The following is a 25,509-nucleotide window of genomic DNA, read 5'->3' on the forward strand; positions in this document are numbered from 1 at the left end:
CTCTGTCACGCTGTCCCCCTCCTCTGTCACGCTGTCCTCCTCCTCTGCCCTCTGTCACGCTGTATCCCTCATCTGCCCTCTGTCCCCCTCCTCTGCCCTCTGTCACACTGTCCCCCTCCTCTGTCACACTTCCCCCTCTGCATCCAGTCACTCTGCCCCCTCTCACGCTGCCCCCTCTGCCCTCTGTCACCTGTCACTGCCCTCTGTCACGCTGTCCCCCTCCTCTGTCACGCTGTTCCCCTCCTCTGCCCTCTGTCCCCCTCCTCTGCCCTCTGTCACACTGCCCCCTCTGCATCCAGGCACTCTGCCCCCTCTGCAGCCCTCTGTCACGCTGCCCCCCTCTGCAGCCCTCTGTCACTCTGCTGCCCTCTGCTGCACGCTGTCCTCCTCTGCTGCTCGCTGCCCTCCTCTGCTGCCCGCTGTCCCCCTCTGCTGCCCGCTGCCCTCCTCTGCTGCCCCGCTGTCCTCCTCTGCTGCCCTGTGTCTCCCTCTGCTGCCCTGTGTCCCCCTCTGCTGCCCGCTGTCCCCCTCTGCTGCCCGCTGTCCCCCTCTGCTGCCCGCTGTCCTCCTCTGCTGCCCGCTGTCCTCCTCTGCTGCCCGCTGTCCTCCTCTGCTGCCCGCTGTCCTCTGCTGCCCCGCTGTCCTCCTCTGCTGCCCTCTGTCCTCCTCTGCTGCCCCGTTGTCCTCCTCTGCTGCCCCGTTGTCCTCCTCTGCTGCCCCGCTGTCCTCCTCTGCTGCCCCGCTGTCCTCCTCTGCTGCCCGCTGTCCTCTGTCCTCCTCTGCTGCCCGCTGTCCTCCTCTGCTGCCCCGCTGTCCTCCTCTGCTGCCCCGCTGTCCTCCTCCGCTGCCCCCCTCCGCTGCCCGCTGTCCCCTTCCACTGCCCTCCTCCACTTCTCCCAGCCATACTGACGTCGATATTCAGTGACAGCTGCGGGAGAGAGGAGGCTGCTGGGTCCCGGCGCCCGGCGGATTGGTAAGTTTATGTACTCTTTCTTTTTTTTTTATGGCTGGCCCGCGGCACCCCTGGGAGCTGCGGCGCACAGTTTGGGAACCGCCGACTTAATCAATGCACTTTAACTGATGTGATAAATTGGATCCATAAACATAGAAAACACGTTACCACCCACTCTTTCTTCTAGCTCCAGCCTGGTCAACCCATGCCTATCTAGGTGTTGTGAAACTACAAGTCCCAGCATGCTTTGCCAGTAGAAAGCCTGCGATAGCTAGCAAGGAATACTGGGACTTATAGTTTCATGACACCTGGAAAGCCACAGGTTGGGCAGGTTTGTTCTAGCTATTCGTGCTAGCATTTTCTATTTTGGTTTATTATTTGAGGTTATTTGAACAAGAAATATAATTCAAACGTACTATAAATATGCATACATGTGAAATAAATATATCAGTTATTTTTATCAGTTTTTAGAGCCATGACTTCAGCTTTTTAAATCTTCCCAAGTTTCTTTTCCTTTTTATCCTATGTATCTATGGAAATGAGATAAGCGAGTCTGACCTAAAACAAAGGCAAGCTCCTGATGTAGAGATAAATAACAAAGGAAGACTGACATTTTCAAAGATATATTTTTAAAAAAATGTTTATTAGTAAGTAATGAATTGACATGGATGTGAATGAAATGAGATTTTTTTTATGCTACCACCATCTCAGGACTTCCTTCTTCATTACCTTCCATATTTATTTATTATATGTTATGTGGTCCCAGGCCCCATTCACTTACTCCATTAGTTCACCACTTTCTCACACTTCTGCGCTGTGGCATCTCTGTCACACTGCATATGACGTATGCTAATTTCTGCTTAGTCACACAGCTCTTTGCCACCCAGGATTAATTCCAGTGAGTAAGAGAAGGGCAATGAGTAAAATCAATTAGAAAATGTTAAGACCTATCTCAAGACTGGCACGAAAATCCTGGGAAATTCGGCAACAATGCCTTAACGCTTTCTTGTTAAAACTGCCACATTACATGTCCCATATATGCAAAATATACAGACCTATAAATATGAGAAACACATATACAACATTTCTAATAAATAAGCAGTGGAATGGGTTGGGCCTGCACCCACAATATACATTGAAGATGCACATGGCACACATCAAATTAGAACAGTATGATCCAGTTGGAACCAGGAATAGTATGGTACATATATATATATATATATATATGTGGGGTATAATGTATACCTAAATCAAGGCTGTTCATGATGACAGGGTGGTGGTGAAAGTTGTTATAAAGCCTCCAAATGTTCTACTACATTACACCATCCTTAAGTACTAGTCTGGTTTTGTAATTTATAAGCATCATATATCCAACTGGCAGCCTGCAGGATATTACAGTGTTAGAACAGGTAATACAAGTAAAAATTCAGCTTTTTAGGACACATTGCTGATTCTGTGTGAGTTACAATGTTGCACTTGTTGGCTTGGTCTGATCTAAACAGCTCTATTATTAAGATGTTCAGGTTTCATTTGCATATGTGAAACGAAATAATTCATAGTGCCTTGGTAGACTCCATTATGTCTTTTTTTCCCCCCCAAATAGGAGTCCTTCATACATATTCATACATATTTCATGCTGTAAATGTATAGCATAATGTGGGGTGAGGCACAATAAGACTGTTTGGGAGACAACAAACTGTAGAGAATTAACTTCAAATATATCTAATGATATCTTAAGTAAGAATACTTATCTTATAGTGTGCACTACTAATATACATTCATGTAGTTTGAGCAAATTATGAGAAACACACCATTGTAGTTGAACCACCAGGTCTAGTCCAGGGGTAGGCAACCTGCGACTCTCCAGGTATTGTGAAACTACAAATCGCAGCATGCCTTGCCACCTATTTGCTGGTTATCTACTGGCAAAGCATGCTGGGACTTGTAGTTTCACAACACCTGGAGAGCCGCAGGTTGCCTACCACTGGTCTAGTCTTACCCATGAATACCATGTATTCCCTTTCAGTTCTACAATGAGTCACCATGGATTTTATAAGTTACCTCTCAATGCCTAGTTAAACATTGTGCAAATATACAACGGCGTGAATTTCTGCCTAGACATTGTAAAACAAGATTGTACACAACTTTCCATCAGAGGCCACCAGAGATACGTTTTTCTGATGTCTCCTTGTTCACTTGGACACGTTTATTAAAAGTGTGTTTGCGCTGAATAGTCCGTCTGCGCTGCCATTGGCGAATAGAATTCTGGGCCTCCACACTGAGCTGCCTTGATACAGTGTTAAAGCTGCCTATATGATACAGGGCTCCAAACAATGTAGTCAGATAGTAACCACCTGAGGAAACAAAGTGATCTTCATTACTGGGAGCAATTTTTATCATTTCCATTTTAATGGTTATCGACAGCAGGAACTGTGTTTTCTTTTACACTACTACCAAGACCCCTCATTATTATCATTTGCATAAAATGTAGCTGCCATTTGAAATTGAATTTGAATGCTATCAAAGGAGAGGCATTGATCCAGGTAAAAGCCAAATTGCTAAATAGAAAGTATATGTAGTACACAGGGCTAACATGATCACAACTGGTGGGGTTTGATTAATAGCTGAAAGTTATAATACATCATGACATGCACACTTTAATCATGTATTTGTAAAATAGCAATAGGGACAGTAAACAAGAAAAAGGAAATACAAATAGAAAGACTATGATCTGGCAGGGACACACTGAAAGGGGTGGACATATTGATCAGTTCTGCTGACCATGATTTTATCATAAAATATGCTCACCTTCTCCTTGAAGTTGAGAGGGATCCACAAGTTCCATCATATATTCCACATCTAAGAGCACAGAAGTGAGGTCACAGCCCAGTAAGACATGGATCAGAACGGGCAAGAAGTCATCAGCACCAAAGGCTTCTGGGAGGAAAAAAAATTAAAACTTTATCAGTCAAGCCACCATAGCTTGGAAGAAATGCACACATATGGAAGCACAAGGAAGTAAACTTCATAAACAGATGCATTTTGTGTTCACTAACTTTAAAAACATCATGTCATGTGCTACCAATGTTTACGTAATGCTACTGTTTCAGTGTTGGGAGAATGCAAATGTTGCTTTTATGTCTGTCAAAAAACACAGTTAAAATAACAATTTTATAACTGAAAAACTGTGTCCTCGGTTGAGGATAATTAAGATACATAAAATATTGCTTCTATCAAACAATTTTGATAACACTGTATTTTTACATTATTCCCCCCCCCCCAACAAAATATACATAATGGGTAAATGTAATATTTAACAATGATTTGCAACTTTGTATTATTTTTCAATAATAACACACCTTTTTTTCCACTGGAGGTCTCCATTGACTCATAAATTATTTTGCACACTTTCAGCAAGTGTCGTATCTTCTTCTCTGGGGAATAGGCCATGTGCATAAGTGATAGCTTCTGCTGAATCTTCTCTATAGTTCCGGGCCCTGGTAGTCCCGCACGTGGTTTCTGGTCAGTATGGCTCCAGGACTTCATCTTCTGCTGGTTCCCTAACAAGTTGTCCAGGGAGCCATCTCTATTGTGCAAATCCAGAAGTTGTGAATAAATGGCATCTTGGAGAGGTTTCAGCACACACTTGTATAGAGATGTTTCGATGATGGAAGCTAAGGCGGTCAAAAATAAAATGAGCATTTTAGTTAGCACAACTATTAGTGTTACATTAAAGTGAAAATATATTTTTCACGCTCATTAAAATGAAAATACTACATGATTAAAGTCTTAAGTTTGATCACTGTGACTGCCTTCTAAGTATTTCTGGTGTTACACCCTTCTGCACCAGCATTTCAATAGCATAAATTTACTTGTTATGGTCTACATTGATTAACTTTCCACTTTATGAAATGAACAGAGCTTATGTATTTCCGCAGTGCATGATACACATGGGGGTGAGCATAGTGTCAGAGTGAAAGAGAGATGGTAAGAAATATAATGCAAAACTATGTTTTGTTTTATTGACAATCTGCAAATCTACTGTCGCTTTACTTACTTGAAAGAGACGTACATGTATCATAGTTTGTACAGCTCATTAGAATAAAACAACATAAGAAATGTGTACGCAAGTGCTACTCCTAAAGCTCTCTGTTTCTACCGTATATGCCTAAGGAAGGACAGGGTAGATAAAGGGCTTTATTTTCTATGTAATTTTACTTTTTATTCTATTTTAACTGGTTGCCCTTTGCCACATGCCCAGGTAATTTCCACCCAATAGGATGGATTATGGGTGGGGCTTATTGTGGCCCTATTTTTCCACAAGGTTGTGAGGTATACCATACATCCAGTCAGAACCAGGGCCTGATTAAGAGTTCAGGGCGCCCTAGACTAATACAATTGTAGCGCCCTCTCGCCTTCCATGCCAGACTAATATGCAGTAGGTAAAAACAAACTCGTCCTTAATTTAAAATCTAGCTTTCTTCTCAACCCCCTTACACCAATGTTTATGTTCCCGTGTTTTAAATTTCAGAACCACTTGGCTATTTAAAGGGTCATGGCAATCTTTGTCATTCAATTCGTTTTCATTGAAGTCATATATGTATATCAGAACGGCGGCATGAACGAGTGCTACTGAGCCTGTTGTCATCCTCGTCTCCCCTACTCACTTATCCTCAAGTGTCTGACTAAGGATGACTCATTGTCTTCAGCCCTTACCATTGGAATACGTCAAGATCAAAACCTTACCAAGTTTTTCTTTCATGTTTTCTTTTAACTTGAGAGAACAACTATTCTCTGATATTCTCTTATAATGCTTAAGAACGTTAGGTTTTGCGGTCGGATGATAACAAGTCTTTGGATGTCTGCACCATATGTTTTTCTGCTTTTGCTCTGTGTAACATACTCATCACCCTCATGCTTCTCTTGTCATGCACATACTATTTGCCAGTAGTTATGCACCACATCATCCCTGACATCAACGGTGTTACCTATTTAAGTTTAATCATTTTAGTTGTTTCTTACCTGGGCAACAGTTTCCAACTGAGGAAAGCTGGCCAGAGTGACAGATGGGGTCCCTGTTCCCCAAGCTGGTCTCCCTTGCCAGTCAGAGCCGTTTAAGCAGTCTGATTGGTGGACAGTGCCGCCATTCATCAATTACTGTATCAGGAGGTCCCAACATGCTGACTGGCGAATGGCCTGCGTTAAACACTAGATTGCCTGGAGGGGTATACTGGATATAATGGCTTCACAGCATAAGTAAGCTTCCTCTCACTCATGCCAAGAGGCAACAGGAGGCCACAGGAGGGGTAAGGAGACTTTTTACATCCGCCTTCTATGGCAACCAGGGATCTGAATTATTTCACAAGAGATTTCGGGGTCTGCACTGTAAAGTCACCAGATATTTGGGGGTATTCTTTGTAGATCCACAGCAGAGTCAGCATTAAACTGGTCACTGGTATACATATTGTGTTTTGTATAGTAGTATCTAGAATGCTATCTTTATTGTATATCAGTCACAAAATGTTCTCTATATATTGTACCTAGGTCAATAAGATGTTATCTATATATTGCTGTCTATATTGTATATCGATCATAAAGATGCTCTCTGTAATGTATATGGACTACTAAGATACTCTAAGTTATATAGTGGTCTCTGCATTATATCTGGCACTGGAGTGTTCACTGATTTATATCAATCAACAGAATGTTCTTTGTGTTGTAAGTTAGGCATCACAAATTGCTCTGTATTGTATAGAGGACATTAGAATACTCTATTGTATAAAGATCAATAGATTAGATTCTACATTGGATACTGGTCAGATGGGGCTATGCGGTGTGAATAAAGCTTTTCCATACATTACATTGGCATTTCCTTTGCAGCTCACTGCTACAAGAACCTGGGCTTCTTACTTGGATTTGCCTCCCTCAGGTCAAAGGATGACCTCCCTAGGTATCCACTTTGCAGTTGCTGCTCCTAACACTCACTGGAATGCATGGTACAGATGGATACAACCTTGCCTACAGCCCTCACCTTGGATTTTAATTTGACCTTTCTTGCTTGCCCTCTTTCCTGAGCTGACCAGGTCCAGCTATTGCTCACCTAATAGTCAGCTACAACTTTCTATGTTCCTCTCAGGTGTCACAACTTCTGGTCCACACCCTTCATCATCATCATCATTATCATGTTACTTATATAGCGCCACTAATTCCGCAGCGCTGTACAGAGAACTCATTCACATCAGGTCCCTGCCCCATTGGAGCTTACAGTCTAAATTACCTAACATACACACCCTTGGATGTTCTTTCATCTTAAGTGGTATATTGTGGATCCACAAGTTGTTAAAATATGTGAGACTTTGTATGTCCGTCTCCAACTTGCTTCCCTGGCAAACACAGGTATGGAAATGGTGGCAACAGATAATGCTACTTATTCTATAATTGCTAAGTATTTTTAAATTACATGCTACTAGAAAAAAATATTTTAATAGGAAACATTTAGTTATACTTCCTATGTAAATAAATATCATGGTGTCAAATTATTTTTTCATAAACAGCAACTGCAACCTATAGTATATGAAAATAATATATAAAATATAGTAAAAGGCCAGTGTATATAAATAACAAAAAAAAAGATCTATTCACAACTAATCATTTTCTAATGGGAAAAATGACTCAGTTCAATTACTTTTTATTCACATTTTGATTATTTTCCTTAAATTGGCACCTGAATTTTCCACATTTTCTAGTTATCATAAGGTAACATTCAACATGATAGTGTGCAATACACCAAGGTAATGTGTGCAGTCCTTCTGTTATGACAACACACTTTTTCATTTTCTTTTATGTATTGCTGCCGGCATATATATTTTTAAGGTTAAGGTTAGAATGTGAAAGGAAGTCTCAGTGTGCATTGCCAAACCACAGACACATGCTATTTCTGAGAATAGTCGTCTCACCAAACACCAACCGCTTGTTGTGTCTAACCAGAGCAAGCAGCTATTGTCCTGCCTGTGAAATGGTGTGAACAGAAAAAGCAAAGTGACATCACGTAGGAGTCCTAGGGCTAAATTTACTCAACTGCGGGTTTGAAAAAGTGGAGATGTTGCCTATAGCAACCAATCAGATTCTAGTTATCATTTATTTAGTACATTCTGCAAAATGACGGCTAGAATCTGATTGGTTGCTCTAGGCAACATCTCCACTTTTTCAAACCCGCAGTTTAGTAAATCTAGCCCCCAGATTATGGGAATGGGATTTATGGTTAGAAACGGCATTTTCTAATATAGTTATAGGTTAAAAAGAAATGTTAGTTTAAATGGCAGTTATATCGTGATACTAGAACTCAATGTGGTAATGGGAACACATCTGCATTCTGGTGGTAGTTGTAATTATATTACACAGGTATAAACCTTGAAAAAAATTAAGCACATATGGGCACAATTAATTATGGCACTGGGGGTCTAAGTTATAGCTGGTTAGGTAAAATGTTTTCTGATCGAAAACTCTGTTAGAGAATATTTTTTGGTTACAGCATCCTTATAAGCAAAGTTGTGATAGTGTGTGCATTGCCCAGGATATTAATGTATACCATACTTGTCTACTTTAAGAAACTACCTCTCAGAGGGGAGTAGAGTGAAAAGTGCAGGGGAGCGTGTGGTCCTGAAACTCACGTCATTTTGGCACAATGCCACGGTTGTGTCATTGTGCCATGGGGGACAGGTCCAAAATGACGTTATTTCTGCAAATCGCATCCTTGAGGCCCCATACTAGGAAGTGGGTGGGTCCTGGGAAAAAGGCCTGCTCTCCCGTGGGTCAGAGAGAAGTATCCGAAATTCGAGTATATTGTATATAAATATATTATAGCTCTAAATTGGTCTCTCAAATTCAAAACAAACGATCTTTACTATGACACCCCTTCCCTTTTCAATATGTTTGCATAGGCATGCATAGCACATCTCATTAGGGTATGTACCTAGGGAGATCTAGAGAGATAAACTCTGCACTGCAGCCGGAGGGGTGTGTCTAGCACCACTAAGTCACACAATAGTGCCTCCAGTTCATATTGTGCCAAATTGACGGCACTTCCGTTTGGCATAATATGAACAGAAGTGCCCCCAGATCCTATTATGCCACACAGTAGTGCCCCCATATTATTTCACACAGAAATGCCCACAGATCATATTATGCCAAACAGAAGTGCCCCACAACTCACTTAACTGATCCGTCCAGAGCTCCTCTGGGGGCAGAGATAAATAGGGCGGGAAAGGGGCCGCTACATCTTGTGAGTCACTGAGACTAGTGACCTTCTCAATGACATCAACAAGCATGCAAGCACAAACAGTCTCCGTCGGAGATGGCATCCGACATTAGGGTGTGCCTGAGCACACCCGACACACCCTGTGCGCACGCCTATGTCTAACAGCCCGTAACTCTTACAGCCTGCTATAGTTGCTGTGTCCAGTAACCCATGAATAGGCTTTGTCAAGGACAATAGAGTTACCCATATTTGCTATATGAGGAGAAACAAAATAAAGCAAAATATAAAATAAAAATATAATCTGTATGCAATGAAGAAATAAATATAAAAATTCTGAATTTGCATGTAATGAATTATACTGCAATGTTACTCAAGACATACATACGTGTGAGTTGTTAAGTGGAGTATATTTCCTAGTATATATATTGACTTCTACATCTATGATATAGTTTAGGGGTCCCACTTAATCCTTTGTTCTCAAATAGGGCTACAGTGTATTACTTGCAAAGCTGTATTCTAGCATTGATTTGTACAGTCACTGTAATTGGTAACTGCATATTATGATATTACTTTACAATTATAGATTGCCCTTCTGCTTGTGCAAGGAGATTGATGTCTAAAGTATTAGGAAAATAGTCATGAGGTGGGGGGTACTTTTTTAAGGACCACCTGTTACTCACCACTATCCTAGCATAACAACTATACATAATTGTATAATTCTTCATTAATAATTAATTGTACGTAAATAATAATGATGTTTAAAGCATTGTGTTAATAAGGGGTAAAAGTCATACCAATTTTGAAATCTTCAATATCTTGATGTTCCACAATTTCCCAAATCTCATTGCTGTCAAGCAGATAGTTCTTGAGGTTAGTTATCAGTTGACGTATAGCCTGCAGCATCTCTGTACTGTACTGGTACTGCACAGTCCCCTTTTGGAAGTGACATATGAATGTCTGAACAGTACCTCCTAGAAAAGATAAAGGGTCCTCCGCAAGTTGTTGGATTCTATTTACCAAATGTTTCTCAGGGGATACAAGTCCAGTAAGTACAGTACTAACGGCTAGTAAGCTATGTCTGACCATATCACCAAGTCCATGTGAATGTTTTCTTTTGTGCCTCATAGAACTGCATTCTTCTTCTTCAACACTACTGATGGAAACAGAGTCCAGTTCTGGCAATGGAGGCAGCAAAAAGCTGTCGGAGGAGTTTAGTGAAGATTCAGAATTCGATTTCTTCAAAGTGGTTTCTGAAACATGATCCTGTTCAATCCAAGTGACCCTGTGTGGAGCAAAAGGATGTCTTTTCTCACGTGACTGCCATAGTGTTTGATTATTATCACCGAAACCTTCATCTACAGTTTGTGATATACTTATTGTTACATTGGTGTTTATGTTAGATGCTTTCCTTGTCCTTACAACAGGCTTCCGAAGCAGTTTTGAGTTCTCTATACGCGAGTCTGAATTATTTTGACCTTCACAACACTCTGTTACAGTCTTCTCCTGATGAATGAAAGAATCACTGCCTTCTATACTTGATGTTTCACAGGTGTTTGATTGTTCATCTGTATTGTTATAATGACCATTTATATCTGCAGAATTAATATTAAATGAAAGGTTAAAACTCATTCTCACAATACTGTGGACTTACCATCAACTTTATGCACAGTATTTTTTATGAAATCTAGCATATAGTAAATGAGGAAGCTAAGTGCTTTTACATGGTCACAAAACTCCAAATTGACTTCTAAAAACTTTACCTTTTAAGGAAGGGGATATATTGATCTTTACAATAAATGAATAGTAGACCAATGAATTTTAGTACACCACTTTTTCATCCACTGTGTGTAAGCCTTATTATACCCAACCATACCACAGAGTGTAATAAATTGGCACCATCATTATCCATTATTGTGATATGCAGAATTTACATATACAGTGCAGAATGTCATTCCGCAAGATGCCAAACTAACAGTGGAATTTGAAGATTGCAATGTTGGATCTTCACACCTCTGTGAAATGTTCTGTTTCACCAAACAATTTGATTTGCATGAAATTTCCCTACTATTTTGCTCATCTCTCATGGTGGGCAGAGCTTTCGTTTGGCAAGCTACAGGGTGGTGAGTATGATTGGAAGGATAACCCCTGGATGTATGGTGGTGGCAGTAACAACAATGGAAGAGTGGGGAATGAAACAGGGAAACTGTAGTTATTGCTTAAACAGTTTATGAATTCTTGTGAAATATACATCCCTATATACCAAATATAAAGAGATAACATCACAAAGTACAGAAGGTAAGACTATATTTTCACATGCGTTACAATTTACCACACTACTATATATTTTTGTATTTCGGATGTGCTCAGTCCTATTTTTGCTGTACTGTAATGTTTCTCCAAAGTCTCTCTTCAGTCCCTGCATTTTAAGCTAGAAAGAATAGCTCTTTTTGATTTCGCTAATTAGCTAAATATTCAGTATGTCTTTGTGTTTTGCTATTTGTAACAAGACAACTATTAACACAATGTATCAAGTAATAAATCTTAAACAGTTCTGCTTTTGGGAAAGAGATTAATCATCTACATTTCCATTTGTCAGTTTAATATGTTTAGTTGGCATTTCTGAAAATGTCCTGATTGTTGGCCGGTGAGAATATATAATTAAAGGATGAATAGGAGAGTTATTGGGGTAGATATAACTGTAAATGGATTTGTTTTACTGGGGACATAGTTTAGAAAATGTTTGAACAAATTTCTTTACCAACTAACAGCATGCAAAATTATGTTGTGCACAATTTGTCTAAACAATGGTAATAGTGTGATAGAGATAGGAGGTATAATTAATGACAGAGGGAGAGATAGTGGGAACTGGTAAACTTAACTCTTGCCCTTCCTGATAGTCTGTAACTTATTTGCTTGCAGTTCAAACCCAGGAATTAAAAAAAGATTTCCAATTTACCCCCATTTATTCACATACATTATTTAAAACTTTGAGGTCAGCTGGTCGCAAATGTATTTATAAAGTATTTTACTAGAAGGAAATAGATGGAGGTGCTCGGGTACAGTTGGGTGCATTTGTGTCCTGACTGTACACAGGAGATGAGGCGTTGATGAAAATGTGCATTTACATGCATATGTGACCAGCAGTACATTTCTAGCATTTACACCAGGTGCGTCATGGGTAACAAGTGTTGCTTCTCGGCGTTTTGGCTAAGATCAAGTGCAGTTGTGGCAGATCAGCACTTGCCTCTTTGACTAGAGGGCTGGAATGCAGCTTTGAAAGGCTGGGACAAATGTGTATCCGGACCGGCAATCCAGGGAGCCATAAATCACGGGTCAGGAGACCTTAATACAGATATAACGTGATTCTGTTGGTACCCACGCACTTTTGACCACTTTCTCCTAAGCAAATGCCATATTCTTTGCCTGGGCCTTTTGGCTGGGCAAGAATATTTTTGTACCCGGCCCAGGGTGAAGCTTCAGTGGATCTCAGGGGCAAAATGGGTCCCCTAGTGTGGCAGGCCAAGGGTGCCCATACTAGCCCAGCCACCCGGCTGGGGCCGTATCCACTTGGCACACCGATTCCTGGGTGAAGCTCCGGCAGATCTCAGGGACTAAGGGGCCCTACTAGCTTTGCGGCGACGAGGGTCCAACCTTGCCCAGCCACCCGGCTGGGGCCGTACCCCTCAGCTCGCATGGGCCCCCTAGTGTGACAGGCGAAGGGGACCCATGCTAGCCCAGCCACCCGGCTGGGGCCGTACCCCTCAGCTCACATGGGCCCCCTAGTGTGGCAGGCGAAGGGGACCCATGCTAGCCCAGCCACCCGGCTGGGGCCGTATCCACTCAGCGCACCGAGTCCTGGGTGAAGCTCCGGCAGATCCCAGGGACTAATGGGGCCCTCCTAGCTTTGCGGCGACGAGGGTCCAACCCTGCCTAGCCACCCGGCTGGGGCCGTACCCACTCGGCTTGAGCCCTGGGTGAAGCTTCGGCAGATCCCAGGGGCTAACTGGGCCCTCCTAGCTTTGCAGCGACGAGGGTCCAACCCTGCCCAGCCACCCGACTGGGGCCGTACCCACTCGGCTCACCGAGCCCTGGGTGAAGCTTCGGCGGATCCCAGGGGCTAAGAGGCTCCCCTAGCTTTGCAGCGAAGGGGGCCAGACGACCCCGGCCCCTAAGTGACCTTTTTGGTTCTGGTGGTCGAGGACTAGGGTCCTTCCTCTCCGGAGGGAGGACCACGCACCGAAACCATTGTGCATGTTTTTTGGGTATTTACTCATTTTTTTCGTTTACAATGGATAAAAAGCTCTGCTTTAAGGCTTTCAATAAAAAAAAAAAATGGGTAACAAGTGTGTATACTTATGCCCCGCAATAGCGCAAAGATGGGGATTGACAGTCTTAGTAGTAAATGCGATATCACATTACCCTATTTCTACACAATATAATGTAATGAAAACAAAATACTAAATTTAATTCAAATTAAAATATAACACTCCCTATCTACGTGTGCGTCCAGATCTGCTACTTGCAATTATGTGATCACATCCTTACTGTCCTCTGTCTACATTTGCACCCCTTTCCCTCCCCAATTCCACTTCTCCAGTCAAAAGGATTTGTAACTGTAAGATAGGTAAAAAGCAGCTTACATTTTTATTTATGCATGTGCAGTAAGAAAATGTGTCTAAATGAGTCCCTGAGAGTCATCTCTTGTGTTCAAGTATGTATTGCATACATTATACACAACTGTGACCTGGCTACAGCTATAATTCATTAAGCATTACAATCAGGGACAGTACAAGCTTTGGGTGCAACCTTCCCCACCACTGCTGCTTCTGGTGGGTAGTGGGGAGGTAAGCTTTACTCCTCAGACTGGGGGTGTGACCCTTAAATCCTCAGACCGGGGGTGCGACCCTTGGCTCCTCAGACCGGGGGTGCGACCCTTGGCTCCTCAGACCGGGGGTGCGACCCTTGGCTCCTCAGACCGGGGGTGCGACCCTTGGCTCCTCAGACCGGGGGTGCGACCCTTGGCTCCTCAGACCAGGGGTGCGACCCTTGGCTCCTCAGACTAGGGGTGTGACCCTTGGCTCCTCAGACTAGGGGTGTGACCCTTGGCTCCTCAGACTAGGGGTGTGACCCTTGGCTGTGACATCATAGCCAAGCACTAGACTCCAGCATAACATTGAGATGAGATGGAGGAGCACCAGCTTAACATGCGTGAAGGTGTTGGCTACTTCCCTTCATGTCAACAACCAGTGCTCTGTTTGGGGGCACCACTGAGCGTTAATGTTACAAATCCAGTGTTTTTTTTTTTTTTTATGTCACTCATTCAGTGTTTTAACCATTGGCTCCCTAGGCAAATTCCTAGGTTCACCTAGAACAGCAGATAGAAGCAAGTGACAGAAGCTTGAAAGATCTTACACAGGTGGCAGATTTAAATGACTCAGATAGCTTGTTCCAGAAATGGCGGCCTCCTTACGAGGAGGTAGAGTAATAAGATTCCTTATTAAAATTATATCTTAAAAGTATATCTTGTTTGTTTGTTCTGGTATTTGGGTAACTTGTCCCAAAAGTTTTTGAAGGATAAACAGGCAAAATATATTCTAGATCTCATAACAGTCACAATATTGGGTTTTGTAGTTAAAAACCAAACCAAGCAGTACGTGTAAAGTGGCTCAAGCTTGTCAAAGTGAATCTGTATTATTACTATTATTGTCAATTTCTATTTTATGTAAAATATGTTTACAAATCAAAAGCAATACAAATAATAAAACATTTTGTGTTTTTAAGAAGTGTTTGACCAGAACACTTTTTTGTTATCTATCTTCTGCTCATCCAAATGTGTCCCCTGATTTGCAGTGGGCTGCAATAGAAGAGCCTATAGCCAATAGAATTCTCAGACAGTTCACAGCAGTGAAGAATATTTCAGAAGATAATTAAAATAATCTTGTAGGAGGCAGTGACCTGTTCACTCAAGTTATTGTGCAAGAGAGTCCAGGGCTGCATGTGGCTGTGTTAGGATGTGAGGAATGGAATGGAGGCAAGGTTCCTGTGAGACAGATGTAGGAACTTTGCGGTGTCAAATGCTCCTATGTAAAATAAAGCTCATAAACCCAACCGGTTGTAAGGTTGTTGCACGTACCTTCCAGAGCAGTTCCGTGGCTTATTTTGTTGAGATCTTCTCCAAAACACCATGGTACACTCTTCCTTTTTTCTGCTACCTGGCTTTGTGAAACATGGCTGAGCCATGTATCTCCATGTTCATGCAAAAAGAGTGGATTGATGATGCAGAGGGCCCCATTTTCCGATGTCACCCGAACAGAACAGAAAGGCTGCCCCTCTTGGTTGCTTTGTGGCAGATTCAGTTTCATCCTCTAATGGGACAATTCTGTAGGAAATGCATACACTTTCCCGAGTCGCCTGAAATGAAGCACAGACAAGGTTGTTGCGTCTTATCATCACTTATAGGGAGTGCACAGAAAACATCCCAGGATAAAGAACTACCTAATTTCTACAAACGCACTGAATCCAGGATTTGGTTTAGTATTCAACTAAGTTGGCTAAATAATTAGGATTCAGCCAACTTAATCTGAACCTTGATTTATCTGTGATTTTAGTACATAGGACATTATTTAGTCTCCTTCTGTGTTGTAAACTTGATAACACACTTTATACTCTGTTTTGAAATCCCAATTTACTTTTAGGTTTGCTTTATTAACACATGATTAAGAAATAAATATAGTCCCCTTGAATTCTGTCATTGTATGAAAATGTTAACATGTATGTTTGAGGATGTTCTAAAATGCAGTCTTTTTTACACATATTCTCGGATACAGGATAAGCTACCCGCCTCTTCACAGCATTTCTGCTATTAGGAGTATCCTAACCCTAAACAGTAAGAGAGAGCATACCAGTTCATTTATTTTTAAATTGAGTGGTACATCAAAGCCTCAAAACAGCGGGTTTTATATAGACCAGCACCCCAGCCAGCTACTGATCTTATAGAGGCTGCTCAAACAGTAATACACACAATGGATTTGATTAATTTATAAGGAACAGGTGCTTTAAAGGAAGGGTTATCTAAAAAAAACAAAATCCTCCAGCTGTTAGCTAGTAATAAAGGCAATTAAAACCTTATAGTACATATTCCTTGCACAATATACACATAGTATGCCATGCTGTGGTTAGGTGCAGATACAGCATTACCAATTTTTGGGGGCATAGCTGCTCAGACCTTTAGTTGCATAGACTTCATGGGTCTGATTCATTAAGGAAAGTAAGTAAAAAATTGAGTAAGTTTTTTCCTGCACAAAAGAAGAAAAGCCCTAATAAGTGATGAGAGCTTGTGCCTCTGTGCATGCTGTCACTTGTAGTGCCACAAGTATGTACACTATATGGACAAAAGTATTCGGATGCTTGACCATTACACCAACAGGGACTGTAATGACATTGGGCTTCATTCATTAAGGAATGTTAAGCGAAAAATTGAGTATGTTTTGTTACTCAAGTTTTCTGGACAAAACCATATTACAATGCAAGGGGTATAAATTATTTTATTATTTTGCACATAAGATAAATACTGTCTGTTTTTTCATGTAGCACACAAATACTGGACAGTTTTATTTGTAAACTGAAATTTAAAGCTGATTTAGAACATGCCCTGCCCCAAATATAAATCTGCCATCACATTTTAAATTTGCCTCCTCTCCAATGCAATATGGTTTTGCCAAGGTGCAAAGTTACCAAATTATTTTGCCTTACTTACCGTTATGAATCAGGCCCCATGTTTGTATTCTAGCAAACACACAAATCTCTGTTTGTAGCTCCACCATTGTTTGAATGACAGCAATTTCACTCCATGGTAGTGCTGAATCTGCACCTACCCATAGTATGTGATGGCATATTAGGTCTGTATTGTGCATTTATTTTAAGGCTTCTCCATTAACGGACATATTTTCCTGGCTTTTTGGAGCTTGACTGAACCTAACATTTTTCAATTAGTCAAAGTATAATGTATGTAATTTCCTTTAATCATTGAGCTTGAGTAAGCATAAGACACAATTGGGGAATCGTAGCTAGCACTGAAACAAGACGATCATTGTTTTCGCTCTACAAGCCAAATAATGGAATCTTCTACCATGGAACCACTAAGCTATATAAATTGACTGAAAACACTCAATAGGCCATATAACTATTAATATCACCTTAATCCCACCTTAAGAGTGAAGTTTAAGAAAATCTGCTGCAGAAGCACTACTTTCAATAACATCATACGTGACCAGCGGGCCCTGCATTCAGAGCAGCTCACAATGTGCCTGACAGCAACCATCAGCATACCCCAGCATTTGCTTATCCTCCTCAATCTCCTTATTAGTACTCTACAAAAAGAAATACTGGCTCCCACTAAACTTACCCCTTACGTAACTGTCCAAAGACTCATGTCACTACACACTAGAGAGTCTGATGAGAACTATACGATATTGTATAGTATTCTTAATACTATCTTGGCAATCCCAACTCAATCCCAACTCTAGTGCTATAAATCAAATATAGCGGTGCTTATTGCATATTCTTTCTCCCCAACGCCTTAAACACTCTAACGATTGCATTAGAGCTAATGATTTCATTAATTTCTGGCCTTTTAAGTCCTGACAGCTCTGTTATCTAAACAGGCTGATTAGCAACTTCTTACCACCACCATCATAATCTGTCCTGAGAGCATAGTAGCATCCTGCCTCTGGTAGCCACCCAGCCCTTACACTCATTTAGCCTAAGCCACAACTCTCTGGTTTGTTTTTTTTACTGGCACAGAAGTCACCAAAATGAAAATTAAACCCTAAGGTGACTTGTGAATGAATCAAGTGCACAGCAACAGTCATATTATACCTGTCTTTCTCAGCATACATCACCATGATTACTTGGGACTGCTTTTATCTCAATACTATGTCTCAAAGAAACTGTAAGGATACCCCAACCCCCACCCCCCACATTACCACCTGAGATTCCTCATACTCCACCTAGTTCAGCACTGGACACTGAAGATACAACCTCTCCTGAGACTCGACAACTAATCGATCTCATGCATGAGGTAAAGCCCACTTCCCAGTCTAAACTGAAAGCTGCAAGTTTCAATAGTGTCAGGTGGCTGCAGACGGATGAGATCAGTAACTTTCAAGAGGAGATTGAACAATAAGTACATAGCCTCACAGCAGAGTTAGACTTGCTGAAGTCAGTTAATCCCAGATATACCCGCAGCTCGCTTGTGGGTGAGGGGGTATAAGTTCTGACGACCCCTTGGCATACCTGTTTAACCACTGCCGAATCAGTTTATCCTTTTCCAGCAGGTATGAAATGGGCACTTATAGGTTAAATCAGACCCTGGGATTAGTGAAGGGAAGCTTCAATCCCTTCACCTGACTATTTTTCTAAAGAGCTAGAATTAAGCCATACACTGTGCCTCCTTCCGATATCAATGCATGGTGAAAAAATGGTGTGCCCATTGAAGTGAATTGAGCACTGTATGTTATTATTTAAATGATTAGATTGTAAACTTTTGAGTTAAAAGTAGTTTGGTGATTAGTTCCACAAAGTATCATTTAGACACTGTATTTACACCCAAAAATTAAATTGAAATGGATCTTGAGATATGCTTTGATTTGAATACGGTCGGAAGTACCCTCAATTACCGTGCTTATTATATATACTGCAAGTGGCGTGCAAGTTGTGATTGGACATGAATCATGCTCAATATACTCAGCATAATATAAAGGCACAAATGTATACATACAATATATACTTAAGCCTTTAACTTAAATATAACTGAATAACCTTGAGTGTTAACCTTTGGTGTTAAAGACTTTTTTTTATTACTTCTCTTTTTTCCATTAGCAGCTAAAAGGAAGTATAGAATTATATAATTGCCTAATTTCCCACAAAATATATCTGCAAAAGTGCAAAGTGAGTAAAGAGTCCCAACTGTCTTGTTCTCTAATTTAATTTTGGCCCTTATTGAGTGAAGTTACTGGTGAAGTTATTTTTAGCCTGGGACTGTTTTATTGTAGACATCACCTCAATAAAAAGGAAGAGTACTGTGAGGATAGAGCATATCATTAAATATTACACATGCACACACATAGGAATTCAGCCACTATTTAAATGAACTATTGCCACCAAAACCAGATCAGTGATTGATGTTACTAGATCTCAGTGGCTCCTTCATGCTACATGCTTGCTGTGGATTTATTCTACCATTCTGCAGCACGCAGGGAAAGTACAGCATTCACATTGTCCTGGCAATCAGGACAACTATATTCACTGCCACTTACACACTCTCAGTCCTGCCTGTGGCTGCCTAGAGAAATGTGTGCTGAAGTAGCAGGACTTCATGAGTGCTTTACGCTCTCCCATCCCTGATATACAGGCAGAAATAGCTCAGCTCACTGGGACAGTGCTATTACTTCTGTACACCTACTGCTTTACGCAGTCATAAACATGATTAAGCCTTCAAGGGGCAGAATCCACTGTAAGTTTAGATCCAATTCACTGCATGTTTAGTACTTCAAACTCCAATGCTTGAAGTAAGCGAAACCTGAAGGTGACTTGCATAGCTTCCTGCTTCTCAACTAACTCAGACAGGTCTCTGGCTCCAGGTTTGGTGCAGTAGATGAGAAGCGAAGACCAGGTAGCAATGGATAATGGACAAGATGCAACTGTGTTCAAGGACAGGTCACAATAGAAGGCACATATTCTTTTTTTAGAATGATCTCCTCTTCCACTGGGAGTTTTCCAGGTAGGCCAACAACCCCCCTCTATTTTATATATAGGTGGCTGTCCCCGATACTAGAGCGCTTCCTGATGTCTGGTCCCATCCCAGGGACCAACCACATTATTGTATGGGCCATGCGGATAAGCCCGGATTTATTCTCTCACCTTCCCATTCATTTCCCTTCTTCCCCTCTGCATGAGCAAGTCAATGTGATTCACCTCCTGACACCAGTGCTGAGTGAACTGTATGGTGTCCGCAGTCACCAGCAGGGAGGTTAGGCTTCATGCTCTGTGACCCCCAACAGCACATAGTGGAGTCATTAGGTCAGTAGAGAGACCCTGTCATTGAGGATTGTAGCGCAAGTAGGTGGGTGAGTGTGTGTGTATTGATGTAATGTTGGGGCTATTAATGGGTGCAACTGATTTATTGTTGATGGGGTGGGGGTCTAGTTTAGTCACTCATTGCTCAACTTTCCAGAATGTAATAAGCATTTTACTATTTTGGGGGACTGTTTTGCATAGTCATGACTTTGCCCACACCAAACCAGACCACACACCACATATGAGTTATGTCCTGCTTCATGTGCATTTGCTCATGAAGGGGGAGTCGCATGCACTTTTAGCAGTAGTGCACTCATCATTACCAGTGTGTTTGAAGGAGAAGGGGTTGGAGGGCGGCCAAACATGTCCCTTTCATACTGTCCATGCCCACTTCGGCAGCATGGCAGTACCTACACCATGGTGCCCGGCCGCAAATTATATTCAATACTAGGAGTTGACTCTGAACAAGAATCTGCCAAAACTTCTGCAAGTGAACTTATATGATTATGTTTATTAATTCCTCTTCTTCTGATATAACTGCTTACTTGCTCCTTTTTTCCTATTAGGATTGCACTATCCATCCACTTAGAGAATTAGTAAAAATAAATTTTTTAAAATAGTTCATTTAGCCTTCACTTGCAGAATTTCATAACAGCAATGCTTTTTAGACAGTCAAGTTCCACTCCCTATTAAAGAAGACTATAGATCTAAAATGCTTCTCAGACTAGAAGGCTATCAGACTCAAGAATTGAGGGTTTCTCAAAGGGAAGTTTAAAGAAAGAATTCAATTATAGTGTGTATTTAACATTTGCATAGTTAAAAATGTCTGTATTTTATTTTCTGTTAAATTGTATTTATGTAGTGCAATTGCTTTCATTAGGTTTTTTATGTTATGCTAATCTCAATTCAGTTCACTAGTACAGTATTCTGAATGCAAGCACCAGGCTCAGGACACTCATATAAATGAGCACTATGTACCTGTTGACACAAAGCCTTTAAGGGCTAGATTTACTAAGCTGTGGGTTTGAAAAAGTGGTGATGTTGCCTATAGCAACCAATCAGATTCTAGCTGCTGTCATTTTGTAGAAAGCACTAAATAAATGAAAGCTAAAATCTTATTGGTTGCTATAGGCAACATCCCCACTTTTTCAAACCAGCAGCTTAGTAAATCTAGCCCGAAAACTCTACTTGGCTATGGAATATACTGCCAGACATATATTGCACTCAACAAAATCACAGTGTATGAAGAAAATGCATAAGCAATCCTGATTTGAAGAACAGACAAGGTGGACAAGACATACAGGATATGGTAAACAATTAAAAGACCAAATCACTTACTGTAAAAACGTGAGCAGCAGTGTGACACATTCATAAATAAATATCTTCATTACCCACCTTCCATAAACACCTTGTATATGATGTGTTCCTAAAAATGCATACATGGCACCAATATATTGCTACATTTGTCTGAAAATCCAATAAGTCTACACACAGTTGGTAACCAGTCCTTATTTTCAGGGACATTGCTAATAAATATCCCTGGTTTTCAATATAGACTAACTACACCGTACAATTCCTCTAATTTTGCTAGTTGTACGTGCTGGAAATGATCTCTTTGTGCTTTATAAATGAATATTAATTGAAAGTGAATATTTAAAATAAATAACATTCTAATCAAGTTCAGTAAACATGGCATGATGGTTGTTCCACACCAAGGTCCATCTAGACAGTACCATGCAAGATGTGCTTACATACACCAGCCTAGCATTTAAAAATGGTGGCCTCTATGCCTATCCTCACATAACTGCCTCCTGTCACTCCTTGCTCATACATAACTTTTTTAAAAATGTTAGGCCAAAATTTGAGTTCGAAAACTATAGCATATAAAAGTTTCAAGAAAAATTATCTTTAAAATTAAATTTAAATCCTCTTGATCCTTTGTACCAATGCTCACTTAACTGTCCCAAGTTGTTGGGTACTGAGAAACAAGGCAGTATGACAAGTTGTTGCGTTAAATAGGATTAATGCATAATGATATTTAGTTTTTGCAAGATTTCCTAAAACCTCCTAACAGAAAGGAGTCAGTTTATTCGGTCCAGTCTCCCTGCTCCTATTCTTTAATCACTCCACAAATCATTGTACGCCACTATGTGTTTACAATATGGGGGTAAATGTATCAAGCTGAGAGTTTTCCGGCGAGTTTGAAAAACCAATCAGATTCTAGCTATCATTTATTTAGTACATTCTACAAAATGACAGCTAGAATCTGATTGGTTGCTATAGGCAACATCTCCACTTTTCAAACCCGTCAGAAAACTCTCAGCTTGATACATTTACCCCATGGTATCTACCAAACAGAAACAAATAATGCAAGACCAGAAGACAAGATGTCAGTACCTTGTTGCGTACTTTGTTTTTCAAACATTAGCCTGGTATTTGGTAATGTGCAATTGCGGTGTGCAAAGAATACAGTTTGTCTATAAGCATGTCTTGGTAATGCCATTTGTATTGTCTTCTTGATATTGAGAGAGGGAAAGAAAGGGAGAGAGATTGTTTTTGCATATCTCTCATATCTGTGAAATCAGACGGAAAAAGGTGCTGCACTAACCATTAGCAGGGCAAAGAGAGAGGGGTGTGGTGGCAGTAGGCACAGCCTGTGACAGAGATAAAACTCACGGGGGCTAGGTGGGAACACACAACATGCAAGAAATTAATTGCAGGGACTGAGTTCTCTTAAGAATTGCAAGATAAAAAGGGATTAAATAATTCCAATATTGACGTATTCCTGGTTTCTAGTTTGATACACTCAGTAAAACTTATCTTTATGTACTTAGTGAGGGGTATATGACCAATGTTCTACAGATTTCTAGACAAGGTTAAATATTAATAAACAGCACTTACATTTTTCAAAAAGTAAAAGGGATGTTCTATACAAGAGAGGATATTGTTATCTAGATCTATATATCTGTGTATATGTACTGTATACACCTTCTTCTAGAACTAGATACTAATACTGAAAACTTAAACTAGAATAGATTTTACTGTGTAAGCTGTCAGTTGGTATTTACCCTTCTTGCTCTCACACTTTGCTCATACATACCAGTTTTTACAATACTATGTCACATTGCACTTCTAAAATTATAGCACATAATACAAGACATAAATGTCAATTAAACGTTAAAATAAACTGTAATAATTAAAGGCTGTTTCTTTATTACTTACCCAACTATCCTGACCTGTAGAGTCCTCAGAAATGCAGCACGATGATAAGTTGTTGCATTACAAAGGAGAACACTGCAGAATGACATTTTTTTTTTTTTTGCAATACTTCCTAAAAAGCTTTAACAGGAAGGGGTCAGATTATTGGGTCCACTCTCCCTCCTTCTCTATTTCCTCCACAAAGCATTGCACTTCTCTATGCGGTTTGACTCTTGGTTATTGTTTAATCCAGTAGACATAGTTGTGCTCAAACAATGCAAATATAGAAAACAAGTTCGTGCCTGCCGCCCGTTTCTGTTTTGGTTATAAGTCTTTGTTCAGTCCTGGCTATTATAGTGTCAGCTATGCATCATGTTTCTGTATTTATGTTACTGACCTATTCCAGTTGCTAAATTTAATACCACGCAAGATAAATGACAAAATAAAGTAAAAATGCAGTGTGGCTTTTCTAAGAGTTCTAGGTCTAGAATGTTAAATTATCAACAACAAAAAAACACGCAGAGATCAATAAAGGTCGTCACTGCCAAGCTAAAATTATCTCTCATAATCTTGTTTCTTGTTGCTACAGCGTAACATGTAATTTAATGACTAGCAGGATATTATAGAGGGTTACCTTGTATGGCAAGAAGAGAGGAGTGAATGGGGGTGTGAGATAAACCATTTCACAGAAATAACTGTAACATTACTGGCATTTCCTAACTGCATTTACACCTTCTCATTTCCTATACTATGTTATGAAAGTTGAACCTACAACAGATAAAATGCATTCTGTATATTTACCACAGAAGCATGCAGAGAGGAGTAAAATTCAGCCAACATTATGCTGGATTATATTGCATGAGACATTCTTAGTATTTCACATTTACAGGCTATGGGTCATCTACTAAAAGTCAAGTTTTAGAAATAAAATAACTAAATCACTGATTAAAAGAAAATTGGGCCCAAATGTTTAAATGGTGTTTATATAGGTGCGCTGTTTACCCCATTTAATTTAATGGATGCATGAAAGTGAACGTGAAAGCATTATTTTTCATTTTATCCCATCAACAGAGATTTGGAAGTCTTATTAAGTGGATAATTGATTTTCTACCACTTTGATTATGCTCAATATTGAAAGCTTACTACTATTTAAAAAATGTAATAGTAGTGGGGGCTTTTCAATATTCAGTATGACAGCACAGTGTTCACAAACGAATTAACCACTCAGTTGAAGACTTTTGAATCTCTATTGAAGCCACATAAAACTACTGCTGCAGGATACTGCACATATCTCGTTTGACTAGTAATGGAAATCTCTTTAGACATTTTTTTCCCCCATTCATTTCAATGTGTTTGACATGGAGATGAGTGCATATTTATTTTGACATGGCATTGTTGCACGTGTACAGTGTAAATGTAAAAGTTCCCATACCTGAACAGATCTTGATTTATTTACATTTAAAGTGTATTTCAGTGCAAACTAGTGTTCTCTGTGATCAACCATTTTCGGCAAAAGTTGGCTAAGACCGTGGCTGATGTGTCTTTCAATGTGATTACTGACAGGGGGTCTAAGAAAATATCTCCCACAACAAACACAACTTAATCTCAAATATCTACCATTCTGCTGAATTCTAGGAATATTTACTTCCATTATCGTTATTAGAAGACCTTATATAAACCATATATTGTCTTTAAATGGGGGAAAAAATATACCTTGCTCATTCAATTATTTCTTATTTGTGTTCAATTTAACAAAATGAATTCTGCACAGAAAGGAACAGTGCCCCTAGTGTCCAGACTGTAATAAAGTAAAACAGTTTGCTTGGCACTCCAAAGCATTGGCCTTTGACAACCCTTAGACATGATTAGACAATTCTGTTTTACTTAGGAAAATTAATCATACAAAACATGTCATGGGGAGACCTTTATAAAAACTGTTTCACAGGAAAAACAGTGATGTAACCCATATCAAACAACAGATTCTGCAATTTGTCTGGCTCCGTTTTAGAAAATTAAAACAAATATC

At 40.3% G+C, this 25,509-nt stretch overlaps 1 protein-coding gene across 2 annotated transcripts; it reads right to left on the reverse strand.

The window, feature by feature from the left end:
• Window positions 1-1,576: 1,576 nt before the first annotated feature.
• Window positions 1,577-24,174, reverse strand: LOC142139077 (ras and Rab interactor 3-like). Of its 2 annotated transcripts, none has more exons than XM_075196356.1 (6): window positions 23,508-24,174; window positions 15,343-15,620; window positions 10,004-10,801; window positions 4,312-4,626; window positions 3,761-3,886; window positions 1,577-3,306 (listed from the first exon to the last, which is right to left on the reverse strand). In XM_075196356.1, the coding sequence occupies exons 2-6, from the start codon at window positions 15,569-15,571 to the stop codon at window positions 3,104-3,106; spliced, it is 1,671 nt and encodes a 556-aa protein (XP_075052457.1). In that variant the 5' UTR covers window positions 15,572-15,620; window positions 23,508-24,174; the 3' UTR covers window positions 1,577-3,103. The 2 variants fall into 2 exon arrangements, with proteins under 2 accessions (XP_075052457.1, XP_075052456.1); XM_075196355.1 differs by having other exon boundaries at window positions 3,761-3,889; window positions 23,508-24,172.
• Window positions 24,175-25,509: the final 1,335 nt, after the last annotated feature.

Source organism: Mixophyes fleayi, chromosome 2 (assembly GCF_038048845.1).
Source record: "Mixophyes fleayi isolate aMixFle1 chromosome 2, aMixFle1.hap1, whole genome shotgun sequence".
NCBI lineage: Eukaryota > Metazoa > Chordata > Amphibia > Anura > Limnodynastidae > Mixophyes > Mixophyes fleayi.

Excerpts from the sequence above, each read along its gene's own strand:
- LOC142139077 (XM_075196355.1), bottom strand. The coding sequence starts at position 15,571 with ATGAAACTGAATCTGCCACAAAGCAACCAAGAGGGGCAGCCTTTCTGT. Across the intron at positions 10,802-15,342 it reads CCACGGAACTGCTCTGGAAG|ATATAAATGGTCATTATAAC; the intron begins GTACGTGCAACA and ends TTAATTCTGCAG. Across the intron at positions 3,890-4,311 it reads GACCTCCAGTGGAAAAAAAG|AAGCCTTTGGTGCTGATGAC; the intron begins GTGTGTTATTAT and ends TTTTCCTCCCAG.